At 42.6% G+C, this 20,512-nt stretch overlaps 1 protein-coding gene across 1 annotated transcript in view; it reads right to left on the bottom strand.

The window, feature by feature from the left end:
* PGM5 (phosphoglucomutase 5) overlaps positions 1 to 20,512 on the bottom strand; it is an 82,337-nt gene that overhangs the window by 3,141 nt on the left and 58,684 nt on the right. The window contains exons 8-10 of the mRNA XM_032096606.1: positions 14,239 to 14,374; positions 13,112 to 13,295; positions 9,613 to 9,747 (exon numbers count right to left, since the gene is read on the bottom strand). Of these exons, the coding sequence (XP_031952497.1) occupies positions 9,613 to 9,747; positions 13,112 to 13,295; positions 14,239 to 14,374 (455 nt within the window). The remainder of the gene's footprint in view (positions 1 to 9,612; positions 9,748 to 13,111; positions 13,296 to 14,238; positions 14,375 to 20,512) is intronic.

Below are 20,512 nucleotides of genomic sequence, written 5' to 3'. Positions count from 1 at the left end.
TTCTCAACAGAGAAAGTCCTTATTTAATTGTCTTTTCACACTTCAATTTAATTTTTACACTTTCTTCATCCAAAAGATGTAAAAAAGGCAAGAGTGCATTGTATTTGGAATGGCAAGAACAGGACAGAATGACAAGAAACAAGGACTGCATATGGCTTTTAAAAATTCCTTTACCTCTGCCATGAATAGTTTACATTTCAGTTGCAAGAGATAAATCTTAGCCAACAATGATTTATCGCTAATATTCCTCTAGAAAGACTTCTGTATCTCGAAGAGATCTTTTTAAAAAGTATTCTTCAATGGTTCTGTCTACTTGAGAAATTGTACATTGACATTTCAACTCTAAATGACAATTGAAATTACTCTGTATGTTAAATAGCACATTCATCTCTTGGCAACTGTTTAGGACACATGGTATGTTACACTTTAGATAAAATTTAAGAATTGAAAACTAACAGAACTGACTTAATAATCTTACTTTAGCAATCACCGATAGAAGTTATATCTCTAAAAAAATAACTGGGAGGAATGATTACAAGGAAATAAATCAAGCAAGCAGATATCTAACATCAGGCAAATAAAGATTAAAAGCCTTTTGCTTGGGAATAATCTGTACCAGAGCTGCCAGACACGTATCATTCCTGCTTGGCTCATTAGCAATTTTTCTCTCTGTGATCTTGCAAGAAAATTCCATACAATGTCCTCTCTTCTAATCAAGGTCTCTGATAAGATTTGTCCCATGATACATGCAGTTTATCAAAGATTTAGGCAGGGCTAAAATGTACAGGGCTTGAAGCTTAAAAGCTCAGCATGTGCCTGTACATCCTGCAGGGCTTCTGCCAAAAGGGCTCAACACACAGCTCAGCACAGTGTGCCTGCTTTGGCCTCCCATTCCAAAAAACCCAGAAGTCTTTGGAAAGGTTTATGCTACAGCCACCTGTCCTAAAAGTTCTGTGGTTCATCATGAAACAAACTGAACTGACTCCGTAACTACCACAGCACTGGTGGTGTTCAGCTGATTACCGTGAAGCACACCTTCCACAGAAGAAAAGGAAACTGACCTCTCTATTCTGGTGCATGGTTTGCCTGTTAACTCAAACAAAATTACAGTAAAGGTCAAGAAGCCCGTTGTTCTGCCGCTAGCAGCAGAGGAGGGCAGGCATGACGGGTGAAATAAACAGAAGGAAAATGTAAACTGAGTGGTGCATGAAGACATCTGTGTTTGCAAAAGATTAGTTCTTTTCTGGTATATCCAAAGAGCTTTGGAGGAAGATCAGATTTGATTAACTAATTTCCTCGATTTGTGGAATATTTTATAATTACTGTCCCATGATTTATTTCCTTTGCAGTCCCAGTTGATCTAAAATTTTATCACTCTATGGTGTGACTTTGGGAAGAATCTGAAGCTAAACTACCTGAATAGCACAAACATGCTGCATTATCTAAGACTATGTTCAAACAGATGTAAGTCTCCACATTCTGTGTGTCCTTTAAGAAAATCTTACGACTTTTAATAGTAAAGACAAAACTTTTATTATGGTTCAACTCCAGCCAGCAACTAAGTACCACACAGCTGCTTGCTCACACCCTGGTAGATCAGTAGAGCATTGGAAAAATGTAAAACCCGTGGGCTGAGATAAGCACAGCTTAATAACTGAAATAAACTAAGATACAATAACAAAATGAATCAAAAAAGGAGTAAGAATAAGGAATAAAATCCAACCAAACTCCCTCAAGTGATGCATAATGCAGCAGCCCCCTGCCCACTAACTGATGAGCAGCCTGACCTGAGCAGCCATCAGTCCCTCACAGCTAACTCCCCCACAGTTACTCCACTGAACATGATGTTCTGTGGTATGGAATATCCCTTTGGCCAGTTCAGGTCACCTGTCACAGCTATGATCCCTCCCAGATTCTTGTGCACCTCCTCACTGGGAGAGCACAGGAGAAAAGTCCTTGACATAGGTTAAGTTCTACTTAGCAACAACTAAAACATCAGTGTGTTATCAACATTTTTCTCATACCAAATCCAAAACAGCACCTTACCACCTACTAAGAAGAAAACTAATTCTAGCCAGATGAAACCAGAACAACTTTACATGATTTTTATAGACCATACTGTATGTTCTAATAGCTAACCCGTGCCATGCTAAAAACCCAGTGCTTCAAAAATAAACAGAGGCAATAATTGTCTAGCAAACTGCCCTTGTACTTAGTGTTGTATCAGTGTCTTCACAGAACCATAGAGATTCCTTTTGTTTTGTCACAATTAAGTTATACAGAACCCAGAACTTCTGAATTGTTGATTTCAGTTCCCTGCTCTTGGACCATCTCGCACCATAAACAATCACTTTATACAATCACATATAACAAAATTTTTTCATGTAACAAACAAGATTCACCTGAAAATCAGGGAGTTTGTTCCTCTGCTGCTCACTGTTCAAAAATGGTTTCAGAAATTCAGTGTTTGATGATCAAGACATATTTTAACCTTTTTTTTTCCTTTTTAATTGGCTTGCCTTTTTCAATAAAAACACAAAGAGACAACTCCTGCCCCAAAATCTTTGCTTGGCTGCTGCTAATCTAATGATTCTGTGGCTAACTAGCGCACTGTTTACTAGTCTTTGGCAAAAGTAATTGCAGCATTTGTGCATCCTGCTTAAAGAGTACCCAATACAGATGGCACAGGACTGAGGGAATTGGTTGATGTAGTTGCACAGCCCCTCTCCATGATATTTGAAAAGTGACTGCAGTCAGGGCAAGTCCCAGGTGACTGGAAAAGGGGAAACATTATACCCACCTTTAAGAAGGGCAGAAAAGAGGACCCTGAGAAATACTGACCTGTCAGCCTCACCTCTGCCTGAGAAGATCATGGAACAGATGCTCCTAGAGCTGTGCACATGTAGGACAGGGAGGTGATTCAGGACAGACAACACAACTGCACCAAGGGCAGGTCCTGCCTGATCAACCCAGTGGCCTTCTGTGATGGGGTGACTGCACCAGTGGACAAGGAAGGGGCTACAGATGTTACTTCTCTGGACTTCTGTAAAGCCTTTGGCACAGTTCCCCACAACCTCCTTCTCCCTCAAAATGGAGAGAGAGGGATTCAATGGGTGGAGTGTTCAGTGGATGAGGAATTGGTTCGACAGTTATGTCCAGTCACGTCAGTGGTCAATCGCTCAGAGTCTCAATGCTACTTCAGTGACAAGTGGTGTCCCTCAGGGGTCCATACAGGGATCCATACTGTGTTATTTAGTACTTCCATTAATGACATGGATGAAGGGATCAAGTGCACCCTTAGCAGATTTGCAGATGACACCAAGCAAGCGGTGCAGTTGACACACCTGAAGGATGGGATGCCATCCAGAGGGAACTGGACAAGCTCAAGAAATGGATTCATGGGAATCTCACGGAGTTTATAAGACCAAATTCAAGATGCTGTACCTCCATTGGGGCAATGCCCAGTATCAGCACAGGCTAGGGATGAACAGATCAGAGCAGCCCTGCCCAGAAGGACTTGGGGGTGCTGGTGGGTGAGAGGCTGGACATGACCCAGCCATGGGCACTCACAGCCCAGAGAGCCAAATGGACACATTTGTGCTGCATCCAAAGCAGTGTGGGCAGCAGGGCCAGGGAGGGGATTCTGCCCATCTGCTCTGCTGTGGTGAGACCCCACCATCCAGTGCTGCATCCAGCTCTGGGGTCCCAGCACAGGAAGGACACGGACCTGTGAAGCAAATCCAAAGGAGGGACTCCAAGCTGAATGGAGGGATGGAGAACCGGCCCTACGAGGAAAGGCTGATAGAATTGAATTTGTTCAGCCTGGCAAAGAGAAGAGGGGGACCTAATCGCAGCCTTCCAGTACCTACAGGGAGCCTACAAGAAAGAGAAACTTTTTACAGTGACACAGCGACAGGACAAATGGGAATAGATTCAAACTGAAAGAGTAGTTTAGATTGGATGCTAGGAAAAAATTCTTTACTGTGTGGCTGGTGAGGCACTGGAAGAGGTTGCCCCAAGAAGTTGTAGAGTCCTATCCCTCATCTTCAAAGCCAGGTATGGACGGAACTCTGAGCAATCTGGTCTAGTGAGAGGTGTCCCTGCCCATGGCAGGGGCGTTAGAACTAGATGATCTGTAAGGTCCCTTCCAACCCACACCATTCTGTAATTCTGTGACTCTGTGACAACACCTATTTACTGCTGACAGAATTTCCATAATAAATAATACTGTACTGTAAACAGAGCTCATTAAGTCATTATCAGAATAATCTGGGCTACTGACTACACTCTTTCCAGGACACTTATCCTGGAACAGCAGGACATACTGTAAAAGAACACACTGGGTTTACAAGTACAACTATAGTGGATCACTTCTTTCGTTGTCTTTGTGTATGAACTTCCTGTCTGAATCTTATCCAAGCTCAATAATACATCCATGTGGCTAAGACAAAGGACAAGACGTGTGGGGATGTACAAATATCAAATAATGAGGTGACCTAATAAATTAAGGCTATAAATGAGACTAAAGGTCAATAAACATATCTCTACATTTTACACCCGTATTAAATTTACGACAACTCATAACTCTGTTCACTTAAAAAAAGATGCATGCCAATGCATAAAGGTCCAATGCATATAAGATGTCAGAGAGAAACATGTTGTTTGTTACAATGAACTGAGCTTTCTGAAATGCTAGTTGGATGCCTATTTGAATAGTTAAAACCAAATAATTTTTGAACATAAATCCTCCATGTAAAAACTATCTGGAAAGCAATATTCTCAGGGATGCCCAGAGATGAGAACGGCATCACCTGTGACAAGGCACATCAATGGAGTGGTCTTTAATTCTACAGCAGAACATTTCAGTTTTAGGAAAGTGTTGTGCATTGTTTTCAAGACTTTGTTTTAGATCTAGATTGCATCACCACTCTAAGTTACACTATTTTAAAATGCATAACACACTGAAATGAATTTGATTACTTTGAATTGAAAACATTGAATTGTTTTTGATACACTTTACAGAGAGTATGATAGTGATTTTTCTTTATTGCTCCTGGTTTTCACTGTTGATACTGGCTTACAGAAAGAACTGAATGGAAAAAAGTAGCCACCCCTTATCTCCCAGGTGTCCATGAAGCTGCTTCTGCAAATTTCTTTAAGGGGATCATTCAACAGCTAGAAGTCACTGCTGTTCACATTTATCCATGACCTCAGACTTCTAATTATTAGCGTATTTTACCACTTTCCCCTGGACTCTTTTGTTGTAGATCAGGAAGTTGTGTATGCTTTATTTGAGGTAGAAAGTATTACCAATTGATTGTATGAAAGATGGTACTAAAACATGATTTGGGTGACTCTTACATTCATTAGCACCTATAGTTTACAACACAGCTACTGGCCTACATATAAACTGAACAAAAGGTCAAAAAGGTCCACTTCAACTCAGAAAGTGCCATAATTGGTGTTCCAGAATAATATGCACATCTTGACATGCACATTGGAAGATGTAGTTCAGATATTTGCTTATCTGTGGAATATTCACCATCAGCAGTTACATTGTCAAAGATTACAGAAGTAAACTAAAAGAACTTGAACACTACTGAAAAGTTGGATAATTAATCTTGCTGAAAAGAAAGGAAGGAAAAAAGGATGCTAGTATGAGGCGAACTCAAGCTATTTACCATAATGATCCCACAAAATGGAACCTCCAACACGAGTGAGCTTTCTGTCAAGACAGAGACATTTATTTCTTGTGATAAAAAGCAAAAAGATATATCAAGGAATTTTTGCCTTTCAATTCACGTATTGACTGGAATTGTCACCATGCAAAAACATGAAGCAGTGCATTATCTAAATTAAGATGCTGGAAAGAGGTGGTGCAATAAGCAGACCCAAATGAGTATTTAATTAAGCAGCCAACTATCAGATAATCTTAAGTCTTGGTTTATGATATAAAAGGTATGGAAGGGAGCTTTTCCTGATGAGCTGTTTCAGAAAGAGTGTAATAATACAGAAATTACATATAGTCGTCTCTTCAATTACAAAGATCAATTACAGAAAAATATGCATTATTATTCCAAATGTAACAATTTTCTTAAATACCATAAGGTAATACATAAAGTATGTATTTAACTCACTTCTTTATGTCAGTGCTTTTTCCGTAACTGACCACTTATGTATATGCTATGTTCCTATTACTGACAGCAAATAGACAACAAAGCTCTTGAAACTTCAAATCTGTCACAGCTCTTTGCGATGTGTGCATGTAGTACGAACTTCATAGCAAACCAAACAAAAAAAGCAATTAGAGTATCAAAAAAACTATGGCACTCCTTCCTAGCAATGCTGTTTTCTGAAAAAGGTGGTTTTTATTTCGTCTCTTTCACATACTCCACTGAAGACTATCAAATGTTCTCTTGGGTAATGTTTAGTTATTTTTGTACATGAGGATCTCCTAAAATTTACGTCCCGCCTTGAAGTCTGCCATCTGCCTGTTGGATACAATCTATGACCTTGTTGTTTCTAATGCACTCCTGTTGTTGGCAAAGCATACCGCCAGGGCAAGGAAAGAGAAGCAGTGGGAACTGTGCAATAATATGCAATGAGAAACTAAATAAAGAATTTATTGTATAAATTGAGATGAAACTGGTATTTAGCCCAGATTTTGTGCACGTGGCAGGAGATGAGGAGGGTGTTTACAGTACCATGTATTTCCTGAGGAAGTCTGGATATTAAAATGCCTGTCTGCACTGTATAAATGCAGGAAAGTCCCTGTAGCAAGTTTCAAGGCAATGACATTCCTACCCCTGGGATTATTATGAATATCCTGATTAAACAGAGCAAAAGTGTTGCGATCTGACGGACTCTGATAAATGCACAGAAAAATTCCCTTCTAGCCTTTTTTCTGTCCTTGGGAATAACAGACCCTTTTTTGATGTGCTGAGTAAAAGACCAAACTGAAATCCTCAAGGGCAGTCATAAGCCCTACCAACCTGCTTAGGGTCCCCTGAGGACCTTCTCCTGCACCCAGCCCACGGCACATTACAGCCTGTCCCAGGGGTGTTGATCCCTGCCTGAGCTAAGCTATAGGAGTGCTTGTGTCCAGCCTTATCTCTGGCTCTGCTGCCAGCGTGGACCTCAGTCTCATGCTATAGGCAGCTCCTTTCCCTGAAAAACTGCTTGGATATATGTTGTATCTTGTCTCCAGTTTCGACTTTGATCCTGTCTCCTGGGTAGGTCCACACTGTTGCCCTGTTTCCAGCTCTGTCTCTGGTCCCATCTCCTGCTGCTCCAGATGAACCCTGAACTTGATCCATCACTTGTTAAGGGAGCTTGTTACCAGAGACCTGCCCTGTCCTCCTCTCTTTGCTGCTGTGGGACTATCCCTGGACAAGGAGGGCACTGCCTGTGGTGCAGCAGGTCTGGGTGTCTGGCTCCTACAGCCTTGTGCAGCAGACCCATTCTTGCTGCTCCCTGGACATGGTCTGTATTGCTGGTGAGACTTTATGTGCCTCTCTCAAGCAAATGCAAGCAGAACAGGAAAGAAATGTAACAGCAGGGCAGCACATTCCTCATTTTCTGAGGACAACCACTGCTCCCTCAATCTAGTCTCTTCACAAGTAGAAAAACCACTGAGAACATTTGCTGTTTTCCACTCATTTAAAAGAACGAATGATAAATACTGAGCATTGACCGTAAGTTACTTTAGGAGACACACAAGCCTAAATTCTGCCAGAGTATAACTTCTCTCAAAAAAAATAAAACAATCTGTTAATGCAGTAACAATTCAACCTTAAAATGACCATGCTCATTTGCAATAAAATAGTCAAAAGTTTAGCTACATAATGTCGCCAGTATATGCTCCATTGTTTTCTTGTATTTTCTACTGGGATTTGTCAGACAAGAAACATGCTCAGATTACATATTTTCATTATGTATCACAAAGTTACTGTAAGTCCACTTCAAACCTCTAAAATCAACTCATAGCCTGTCTCTTACTGTGACTTACTTTCATTTCATCTATGCCTTATCTGCATAGCACAAAGAAGCATATTTAAAATGGTCAGTGCAGTCACAACTGATAAACAATTTGTGCAGTAACAAAATTTGATGTAACTGTGGTGCATTGACCTTGGCTGGTTGTCAGATGCCCACCAAACTGCCCTATCACTCCCCCTCCATTCTGCACTGACCATGGTGTCCGCAGAGTTGTCTCTCGCAAGTATCCCCCTTTCTCCTTTCCCTGCTGTTGTTGCACAGAGAGTTTATTGCCTTGCTTGAAGATGTTATCACAGGGGGCTACAGCTTTGGCCTGTGGTGCGTCCATCTAGGAGCCATCTAGAACTGGCTCTTTTCAACACAGAAGCACTTCTAGCAACTTCTCACAGAAGCAACTCCTGCAGCCCCCAGATACCAAAACTTACCATGTAAGTAAGCATGTAAGTATAGCAGCAAGTGCAAATGGGGTTGTAGCAGTGTTCCTCCCCAGGCAAAATATATTAATGATCCTGCTAGCTGGGCAAAGCTAGATACACGGAAAAACAATAAAATTGCTAAAATACAGTCCTTTACTCTGTTGGAGGTTTAACATTTTAAATATTCTATCCAAGAAGTTACTGAGGATGCAAACTGTTACTTTAAAAAAAAGCAAATAAATTTAACAGATCATATTTGCAGGCATGGACTCTGCAACATTTCTGTGACAACTGAAGCACTTTTCATGACTGATACATAACTGTTTAATAGCATAAGAAGAAACAAACTAAGTTTATGGTCAGAATCTGGTGAAAGACAAACATCAACCCTTACCTAGGGTTCAAATTCATTTGATAGCATATCTGTTTTGGTAGATTTGCATTTGCATTCCAGTCATGAACACACAAGACTAAAAACTACAACGTTTTTATTTACTACAAACCAAATGCTTAACCTCTTTTCCACAAAATATCCTTAGTCCTCTCTTGTATATAACAGCATAAAGAACATTTGCTGGGAAGAATCTGAGAGTGTGAAGTGTGATTTATTTTATTAATTGTGTAAGGCATCTGCTGGACAACCCAGCAATTTGCTCTCAACTTTCACTCTCCTTCGGAAGAAGTCTGGTTATGATATGACAACTCTTAGACAGCTGAAAGTCTTTCCCTTACAGGGAATCCCTACACTGTTTAGACTCTGGTACCCATATTTCCTAACTGCACTCTGATTGTGAGGAATCCTCGGGATGCCCTAAGTGGCTCTCAGATAATCTGCTTGAAAAACGGTTTTCTTATTTTTAAAATATTGTTCCATAAGTCAGATCACAACTCTAAAAAAATTCTGAAAAAAATTCAGCCTAGAATGGCTTCTCTTAATAGACTTGAAGTCACTGCCCAGCATTTAACATGAGGCATCTCAGCCCTTCACGTTCCTGTTGTGTTGGATTATTAGACTAATGTATATTAAAACTGCTGGTCCTTCCTCAAAAGGTGTACATTTACAACACTAGGAAAATAATCTACAAACACAGGGTCAAAGCGTTGAGTGTTGCTTCTGATCAAAGATGAAAACTTGTAGCCACTGCTATTACAGAGGTAGTGCTTTACTTACTGACTTATTACAATGCTGTTGCATTACCTGTGGTTCCTTGTTGTGTTGGCTAGGATCCTTTTCATAACTCTCTGCATAGATCCGCAGAGTAGCTCTCACATGACTAGAAGCACTCATTCTGAAGATGAGTCTGGAAGCATCTGAAAAAATAATCCGCAGCCCCTGTGGAAGAAGAAGGAACAGCATATATGTAAGGTGGCAGTACCTTTACAAATCTTCATTCACTGCTTCAAAACAAAAGTGAAAGGAAGAGTCATTTGGATGCCATTCTTCTTTCCCCATAACTTTGGACAACTCATTCATTACTCTTTTTTCCCCTCGGAAGACTAGAAATGATGTTGTGCATTCCCTCCCACTCCTCATAACAAATACTCTCTTACTGATGTTTTTATTCTTTTTACTTGATTTGCTCTTATTCTGTGTGGCAGAGCACAAAATCAATGGCTTGAGAAATAGGTATAAGATCACTAAAGATACAGGGCCTTAGAAACACCTACAGAATCCCTGGATCAAAAAACAGTTTGTCAGTAGTGAATACAAAAGACAGGACCAGTTGCTACCCCTCAAACACCATGCATCAATGTATGACTGCAAGAATTTCAGTAAGTCTGTAGTACAATTTAGAAAACTTAAGGTGTTAATTAATCTCAAGTACACTAATTAATGCACATTAACTGTGTGCATAATAAAGAGGATTGAAAAATCTATTAATTAAGTAAAAAATCACTCTTTGCTCCCATCTTCACATCTTTTTTTCTTTTCTCCTCCCCTCTTTTGTACTGCATATATAAACACTTTTTTTTACAGACCACAGACCATATACTTGGATCCACAGTGTCTGTACAGGAAGGCCATTAAGGCCAGAGGACTAAATTGCACAGATCAATAGTTGTAGTGTTGCAATATTCTATCAGCTGTGCACTAATACACATTCTAGTTCCCTTTGTGTAAATGGTACCCTTAGACTAAAAGTGCGACCTCTGATAAGCCAGTGAACTTTTCTTCCCCTTAGTCCCTCCATTGACAAAGGTCTAGTGCACAAACTAAGATCCTTGCTACTTTTGTTTAAAGGGCAGTGAACCAAAAAATGAGAGAAGAGAATTAAAAGAGATGCATTTTATTTTTCCAGTTTTATCAGGAGCTTGACAAGACAATGATGTTAGAAACACAGTGTGCCAATATTCTAAAGTATAAGTAAAATGTAATTAAAACCTTTGTTTCCTCAGATATATGCCGAAACATCTTTAGCACCATATAAAGCATTGTTGGATAATCCCAGAATCATCGAATGGTCTGGGTTGGAAAGGACCTCTGAAGGTCATTCAGTCCTGATGTCATCAGGTCATCGTGTTCACTGCAGTGAGCAGGGACATCTTGAATTAGATCTGGTTGCTCACAGCCCCATCCAACTTGACCTTGAATGATTCCAGGGATGGAGCATCCACCATGTCTCTGGACAATGTGTTCCAGTGTTTCACCACTCTCATTGTAAAAAAAAGTCTTCCTTATATCTATTTTGAATTTACTCTTTTAGTTTAAAGCCATTACCACTTGTACTACTGCAACAGGCTCTGCTAAAAGGATTGTCCTTATCTTTCTTACAAGCCCCCTTGAAGTACTGAAAGGTCACAATATGGTCTCCCTGGAGCCTTTTGTCTCTTAGTATAATGGCCAACCTGTACCTCTCATCCTCATAATTCAAATTTCACACAAAAATGCAACTGGTCCCATTCCTGGGTTACTGGACCCTCAGGAGCAGCACTGTTATGCGCTTATGTGTGCAAAAGCACAGTACAGCTTTAAAAATTAAAACAGTCTTCAAGAACAACAGAATGCTTCATTTAAGTCTTATTATTGCACCATGATAAACAATATTCATGGATTTCAAGAGACAGAATTAATTAGAAGCAACAGTCTGTGTGTATTGTTTGCTGCCTATTTTCTCATTGCTGTGTTTATTTTCTGAGTATGTTGTTTATTAACACTGAATAATTATCATGTAGCCAGCTTCTCATTCATGAGACAGTGCAGTTGCACTGAATATAAATTTCTCTCCCCTACCTACTGGGGAACAAAACTTGGAACACGTTCCTGAATACTTAACTAAAAAATCCGCTTGAAGCCTAAGATAGTCTGAAAGAGATACCTGCGTTTAGATGATGAGCAAGATACCTGAGGAAAATGGCAGCAGCGAACTGTTGTTTCATTTGCATAGATCAATATCCTCTCCACTTTCATTGTGCTTGGAGAATCCCATTGAGGCTGCAGACACATGAAGCTAGGAATGTGTCCTTGCCAAAGGACAAACTGGTTGAGCTGTACTCTGAGTAAGTAAGAGCTTCTCCCTATGAAAAGACTTTTCTTTCTGGTTTTATGGGCTCCCTTTCAGAGTCCGTCTGAAAACAAGCCAAGTCATGTTTCTCTGTTTGTGTTACATGGTGATATGATTAGCAATTATATTCCAACATAAAGTAAGCGCTTTGGATGAAAAAATTAAGGGAAAGAAAAGTGCAATGAAAATTCACAAGCTGCTTTTTTAAGCTACAAAGGTCACAAGTCTGCCGTGCATGTAATTTTCCACTGGACTTGGATATGACAACATCCTCCTATCTTGTTTCAGTAGTAATACACAAAAAGAGAGTAGCTCAGTGGCAGATGGGCTGCTTATATTTTCTGGATGCAATGATGAATGGAACTATAAAGACTGAGCAGAATGGCATGACAGTAGTTTTAATGGCTTATAATATCATTTTCTAGGGTCTGTTTACATCAAATAATTTAAAAACCAGAGAAACCAGGACCATAAAAATATAAATAGCATAAAATCAGGACAAGCTTTAATAGGAGTCATAGCTCATATTCAAGATACTTGAATATACATTTACACCTGGTAAAAGTACCTGGTTACTTTTGAGCACATCATGAATTTCCAAACACTAAAGGTTCAGTTTGAACTGCAGTTCTTGATAACCAAGGAATCTCAGTATAGACAGAATCCAGAAGAAACTGATAATTTGGGCTAGGGAAGTCAAATGTGCCCACATAGGTTACAACCTTATAAAGTCTTCTGCATGCTATTGGATACAGTAGGTATTGAGATTTTGCACCTCAGTTATGTAAATCCTGTCAGTCACCAAGAGCAATTTTTTTTTTTTTTTTTGTAATGTATAGCCAGTGGAGATTTCAGATAGCAAATAGAAAAAAGAAAGACCTTCTTTCTATATGACATTTTCCACTGTTCCAGAAAAGGAACCCTCCCTACACATGCATTGCTGTCAACAGGGACTTCATCCCATCCTATGTTCACTGCGACACTGTTGTCTCCAGTTACATACAGCAAGTACAAGATAAACTAAAGGTGGATTATCTTATCCAGACTGAGCTAATCTTAAATAGGAAATGCAGAATCTATCACAGCAAAGGAAACACCATCCCATAAATAAATGGACAGTCTTGCCAGCTGAACTTTAGAAACAACACTGTTGGAGACAATACGACAGATGCAAAACCAACACTACAGCCATACCTGTCTTTTGGTCACAGTGCCATCCACAGGATCTACGTACTCAAAGCTGTCTGTTCTTTCCACACTGTAGATATTGTTACCCACAGCAAACTGCTGATGGCTGAATGATTTGTCAGTGATCAAAGCTTCCAGGTCTCTCATTATGAAATACGCTGTTCTGGGTTCCAGTGCTTCGTAATCGAACCTTGCACATATATTAAAAAAAAGGTAGAATCAGTAAGTAAATGCCCAGAGATAAGAGTTCTGCTTTCACAGACCTGTATATACTCACAATTAGCAATTTACTGCTTACTTCAAAAATCAGAAGTGTACCACTTAACTACTGATTGCAAATGAAACCAGCACACACATGCAAGTCCTGTGCAATCTAACCATTTCATGTGTGTAACCATAGCTTTACATGGGCCACCGGACTCTAAATCAACAGAAAGCATCTAGAAAATGCAGTTTCTAAAGTAGCATAGAAAACATCACCAATACACAGTTAGCTTTCAAAATTTAATGACACAATCAGTGCAGTGCTCAACAGACAAGTGAAATAGAGAAAACTTGTTTTACAAGTTTTGAGGAATAGCTGCAAAACAGAAATTGCAAACTGCTCTGGATTAAGTCTGGATTGAGAAAGAGGCAGAAGCAAAGATGAAAATGACAGCTAGAACTCACCATATTGAGACCTTAATAAAAATAAGTAAATATTTGTATCTTTGGAGGAGTTATCCTGAACTGGAAGCAGGCATAGGTTTCAGTTCTCACTAAAACCCTGTCACATGGAGGCACTTAGAGAAAAAAATGCAGGAGTAAATCTTGCTGGGATTATGTTTCTTTTTCAACATCATGTAACAAGTTGCACCTATATATTCCACAAGTAAATAATTCAAATCTTTCTGCCATTCAATATTAAAAAATTCAATTACGCATATGCTAGCAGTAACATATACGTATAGCTCTTTTTTCTGACACTCCTCTGGAAAAATCTGTCTATAAAACAGTGATAATCTGTGGCAGATCTTCATTCTGTAGGCACAGCAAATGCACACCTAAGTGCAGATGAGCGCATCTAAACAAGCAATGATTGTATCAGAATTCTCCTATCAGCTGCATAAGTGCCTTTTCCTCATTTTTCTTACCTGCAGTAGTAGTGCCGGCCAAATTTTGCCCAGTGATCCCTGACAATCTCCTCCACACTCTGCTTTCGAGCTGCTAGGATTGAAAGCCAAACTAGCACAGCCCACAGTCCATCTTTCTCCCGAAGGTGGTCAGACCCTAAAGAGACAGACATTAAGCACATTATTTGGTACCACTGCAAATCAGAAAACAAGGTAAGGAGGCTGGGCGAATATCTCATTTAACTGTGTTATGTCACATAACAGTAATCAAAGTACCAGCTCCAGTACCTCTGAAATGCTCCAGACAGAAAACCAGAACTAATGCTTAAAATGTGGTCTATTAATGCATGACAAAGCCCATACTTCTAAGGTTAAGTAAAAATATGTACAAGTATTTGAATAGAAACAGTAGCAGTATGAAAACATTTTTAGTCATTATTCCTGCTTACTGATGTACAGAGTGTTTTCACACCTCTACTACTGTTTCCCAGAATTGGGCTAGATATGCAAACCCCAGCCATGAGTCAGAATGATCTTCTTTATGAGAGTCGAGTTCAACACCCTCTCCTTATCTCTGCAGATGTTCATCTGCAGACGTCGAGCTGCAGAGAAAGAACTTTCCCATTCCATAAAAACTGCAGATTTCCATAATGTTCATGACCTCCCGTCAGGACAACGACCAAGAACTTAAAAGATTTTTTCCTGAGGAAAAAAAAAAACAAACAAGCAAACCAGAGAGCAGGACTGTTCCCTTTTCTGTATTTCTCCATACCTCTCAGTGGTAAAGATGTTTGGATTCTCCAATCTAGATCCCTTAATAGATTTTATGAAGGTACTTATGAAGACAGGAATTGTTCCAACAATGAAAACTACAAGCAGTTTTGGACTACCTCATATGATTTAACATGTGAGTCTCAGATCCAAGTAAGATCCAAGACCCCTAGCACTCAGTAGATACTGATGGCAGTTATATAAACTAACAGACTCAAGAAACTTGAAGAGGTATCAAACATGTAGCCATCGATCTGGCATAATACTACTAGATTTGGTTAAAGTTTGTTAGCTGCAGCCTTGTGGTTTTCTGTCTAGTCACACATTATTGTGAGTACAAAGCAATAATTCAGAAGTTTTGTTTACTGCATGAAGAACCTACTGATTACGGAGGCCACCAATTGAACTATCCATCCTTAGAAGATACTTAATAAAATCCACCAGAGAGGAATCTAAAAACTCTTAGGTTGAAAACGTGTTTTCTGAAATATTCTCCTTCCCCAAACAAAAAAATCCTGTTGCAGCAAGACTGCTTTGCAGAGCTTGGTTTTACATAACAGCCTGCAAAGCCCACACAGTCATCTGTCAAAACAGCTGTGTTTTGCTACTGGCAGAGGACAGTTCCCATAATATAAATTGATGCACTGAAGCTGTTAACCCTGTGAAAAACTGTCAACATATTGAAGGCATATACGGAAAATAACAAGATGTGCAGAGAGACACCATGATTCCTAGGGTTCAGTCTTCCAATCACTGCTGTTGCCTTGAACTTGCAGTCTGTCTTCTTGGGTGAGAGCAACTATCAGGGTATCAGCCGGTGCTCATACGGATTTTCTAAGAGTCCATTGTCCTGGGTCTGCCACAGATCTGCCTGCCACTTATGCTTCTTGTCTTACATTCAACCTCAACACTCTGAATGTAACATTAATCTTAACATTAACTACCACAGGGTTAAATAAATGCAAATTACTATTCAGCACGACATTCAAGTTGCACAAGAATGATTACTGAACACTTGTTGATGAGGATGAAGATTTGCATGAAGATTATGTGTCTATGTCTATGCATTAGGCATTACAGAAAATGAGGACATCGAACACTGTAGACTGATTTAAGAGCTGAGACAGTAGCCTTCACATTTGCAAAGTAGCCATCATGACAGTAAGAATATCTCTTTTCTGCCACTTGTTATCTGCCTTGATCTGTAATCTGTGAGCTCTCTGCAACAACAGCAGTCTCTTATTGTTGGGGTTTTAGTTTAGTCTGTTTTTTTTTCTCTGTTAAAGGAATTTTCTCCCATATGCATGTTGCTAGGGGACAAATAGCTGTACTTAAGAAAGACAAAAGGGGAGTGGGGCGGACCTGGCTACTCCTTTGTCTACACCTGGGTGTGGGGTCAGTTCGCTCTGAGCGTCCGGGGAGAGAAGCTGCAGAGAAAGGAGCTGCTGCTTCTTTCTTTTTGGCCGTTCTTTCTTCCTGCTGGAAACAACGCCGGGACCCCAAAAGCCGCTTTCCCTGCCCTGCTGGAGACCGAGCTGTGGCTGCCCTGCTCCGCTGCTGCTTCGAGTTTTCGCTACGCTGTAGCCCTGCTCGCCCTGCCTGCCTGGGCCTCCGTGGGTTTTTCCCATCTGGATACATCTCGTCTGCCACCCGGGATTTGCGTTCGTCCCTGCCGTTCCAGCCTGCTGTTCCTGAGAGCCCGGGATCAACTGCCCAGTGGTTTGTGAAGCCTTTGTTCCATCCCGGGGCACCGGTGCCGCGTGTGTCCCGAGCTCGCTCCGGAGCGCTCCCTGCAGCCGCGGGGGAACCATCGCACCTGCCCTGCTCACCGGGAGCCGCCAGCGCCCCTGCCGGCTGCGAGCGGAACTGCACCCGAGGGGAAAGGGCCCGACAGCCGAGAAGGCTGGCACTGGGTTTGTGATTGCTGTTACTGCCATAGTTGTTGTTGTTTTGTTTGACTGGTTATATACATATATATATATATAGTAAAGAACTGTTATTCCTATTTCCCACATCTTCGCCTAAAGGCTCTTGATTTCAAAATATAATAACTTGGAGGGAAAAGGGGTTATATCTGCCACTTCAAGGGGGGCCTCTGCCTTCCCTAGCAGACACCTGTCTTTCAAAACCGAGACAGATCTTGGCGCCCAACGTGGGGCCTAAGGGCATTAAGAGATAGAGGTGAAAAAGGAGTAACAGTTCCTGGATAACTTTATTTTGTGTGCTGGATATTGGAACCTTGTTAGGCAGCACTATGTGGTCTAGTTTACCCTGGTTCGGGTGGCATGTAGCCGTGGCTATATTCTTCCCCTTTGCAGCTCCTTACTTGAATATGGGTCCTCTGACTAAGGCTACCATTGCTGTTATCCAGCTTGCGTTATGGGTCGAGAAGGTGAGGAATTCATGGGTTTTTAACTTCCTCCGGAATGTGGGCACATGGATAAACAGCTATCACACACTGAGCACATGTTTTTGGGGTTATGTTAACAATGGTACCTTCTGTGAGGAAATGACACCAGGGGAAGTTTTCTCCCAACCCCTCAACCAGTTCTTTGGGCCCACCCCATCAATTTTCGAAGGGTTTAAATTCCCTCTGAATACTAACCATCTGCTGCTGATAGGCCTACTCTATTTAGCATTCAAGGATAAGTTGAGATTGGCTTGGATATCTACCCGGACACCAGCCCCAGAGACTAGAGATCCTACCCCAGAGCCTGATCCTGCCCCAGAACCTGACATGGCCCCAGAGAGTAGAGTTCCTACCCCAGAGCCTGATCCTGCCCCAGAGCCTGACACGGCCCCAGACACTAGAGATCCTACCCCAGAGCCAGAGCCTGCCACAGCCCCAGACACTAGAGATCCCGCCCCACAGACTGATACTGCCCAACAGTCCACCTCAGAAATGGACTACCCAAACTGGGTGGGGGTACTGGCAAAAGGGATGCAGGAGATGTGCCAAGAGATGGGTCAGGTGCGCCAGGGGATATGCCAGGAGATGGGCCAGGTGCGCAAGGAGATGTGCCAGGAGATGGGCCAGGTGCGCCAGGAGATATGCCAATTGCTAAGGGAATACACCTCCTCAGCTAGTGAAAAACCCTCTCCCTGCCCCAAAGAGGCTGAGTCCGATGGTGCAGCAGTGGAACCCACGGATGTTACAACCGTCCAGGCTTCAGCTGAACCACAAGGACAACCACAGCCAGCAGCAGTCGCTCCTGTGCAAAGGAGGAAGTATAAGACCAAATCAGTACGACCAGTTAATGATGATGGGCAACCAGGGCCCTCACAACCAGCAGGAGAGCCAGAGCCAGAAGTCATCACTGAGTCCCTGTCGCACGACAGTCTCCGTGCTATGCGAAACGACATTGTGCGAAGGGGGCGTGAGCCTTATACCACCTGGCTGCTTCGGGTTTGGGACCTTATGGGCACAAGTGTGCAACTGGATAGTGGTGAGGCAAGGTATCTGGGATCGTTGACCCAGGACCCAGGTGTGGACCAGATATTCGTGAGGGAGCCAGGGCCCCTTTCTCTCTGGGAGCGGCTCTTAATGAGTGTGAGAGAAAGGTTCATTCACAAAGAAAGAATGCAGGAGTATCATCATAGAATGCAGTGGAAGACACTCGAGCAAGGGATCCAACAGCTAAGAGAGGTGGCAATATTAGAGGTACTCTTTGGGAAGGATGGACAGCATGATAATGACCCCGATAAGGTCAGGTGCACAGGACAGATGATGTGGAACCTGGCAAGGCTAGGGCCATCACAATACACCACCTTCATTGCAACGATTGATGCTGACAATACCCGAGAAACAGTGGGCTCTGTTGCCAACAGGCTCAGGCATTATGACAGCATGATCAATGGCCCGCTAAAAGCTCATGTCTCTGCTGTGGTCCAGGACCTCAAAGAGGAGATGAAGGAGATGAGGGAGGAGATGAGGGAGGAGATGAGGGAGGAGATGAGGAGGGTCAGCGTGGCACCAGTGCGAGTCACAGGCCCCCAAGTCAGAGCCCGTCGTCCCCCTGCGAGAGAGAGAGGGTACACCCCACGAGCTGAGCTGTGGTTTTTCCTGTGTGAGCATGGGGAAGACATGAGAAGGTGGGATGGGAAACCCACCTCTGCCCTGGCAGCGCGGGTGCGTGAACTCAAGGAGGGAGGCACTAACCGAGGGGGTTCCGCTAAGGTGAAGGTAGCCTCAGCCTCCCGTGACCGAGCTGCCAGGCACTACAGAAGGGAGGATGATATGTCGGATCCCCTTGAAGGTACCTCGAGCATGTACGCCCAGGGAAAGAATGATAACCAGGGCTAGAGGGGCCCTGCCTCTAGCCAGGAAGAGGCACGGGAGAACCGAGTTTTCTGGACGGTGTGGATCCGATGGCCTGGCACATCAGAGCCACAAAAATATGATGCATTGGTTGATACTGGAGCACAGTGTACTTTAATGCCATCGGGACATGTGGGGGCAGAACCTGTATCCATCGCTGGGGTGACCGGGGGATCACAGCAGTTGACCCTTTTGGAAGCTGAGGTGAGCCTGACTGGGAAGGAGTGGCAAAAGCATCCGATTGTGACCGGCCCAGAGGCCCCGTGTATTCTGGGCATAGACTTCCTCCGGAATGGCTACTACAAAGACCCAAAAGGACTCAGGTGGGCATTTGGGATTGCTGCTGTGGAGGCAGAGGGCATTAGGCAATTGAACACCCTGCCTGGACTATCTGAGAATCCTTCTGCAGTTGGGCTCCTGAAAGTGGAAGAGCAACGAGTGCCAATTGCCACCTCGACAGTGCACCGCCGGCAGTATCGGACAAATCGAGATGCTGTGATCCCCATCCACAAGATGATCCGCGAGCTGGAGAGTCAAGGGGTGGTCAGCAAGACCCACTCACCCTTCAACAGCCCCATCTGGCCTGTGCGCAAGTCTGACGGGGAATGGAGATTGACTGTGGACTATCGTGCCCTGAATGAAGTGACTCCACCGTTGAGCGCTGCCGTGCCGGACATGTTGGAGCTCCAGTACGAGCTGGAGTCCAAAGCAGCAAAGTGGTACGCCACTATTGACATTGCCAATGCATTTTTCTCCATTCCTCTGGCAGCAGAGTGCAGGCCTCAGTTTGCCTTCACCTGGAGGGGCGTGCAGTACACCTGGAACCGACTGCCCCAGGGGTGGAAGCACAGTCCCACCATCTGTCATGGACTGATCCAGACTGCACTAGAAAAGGGTGAGGCTCCAGAACATCTGCAGTACATTGATGACATCATTGTGTGGGGGAACACCGCAACCGAAGTGTTTGAGAAAGGAGAGAGAATAATTCAAATTCTCCTGCAAGCTGGTTTTGCCATCAAGAAGAGCAAGGTCAAGGGACCTGCCCGAGAGATCCAGTTCCTGGGAGTAAAGTGGCAAGATGGACGACGTCAGATTCCCATTGAGGTCATCAATAAGATCACAGCAATGTCTCCGCCGACCAACAAGAAGGAAACACAAGCTTTCCTAGGTGCTATAGGTTTCTGGAGGATGCACATTCCCGAGTAC

This window comes from Corvus moneduloides, chromosome Z, assembly GCF_009650955.1.
Source record: "Corvus moneduloides isolate bCorMon1 chromosome Z, bCorMon1.pri, whole genome shotgun sequence".
Taxonomy (NCBI): domain Eukaryota; kingdom Metazoa; phylum Chordata; class Aves; order Passeriformes; family Corvidae; genus Corvus; species Corvus moneduloides.
The sequence above is the reverse complement of the archived record's forward strand: the minus strand, read 5'-3'. Positions and strand labels throughout refer to the sequence as shown.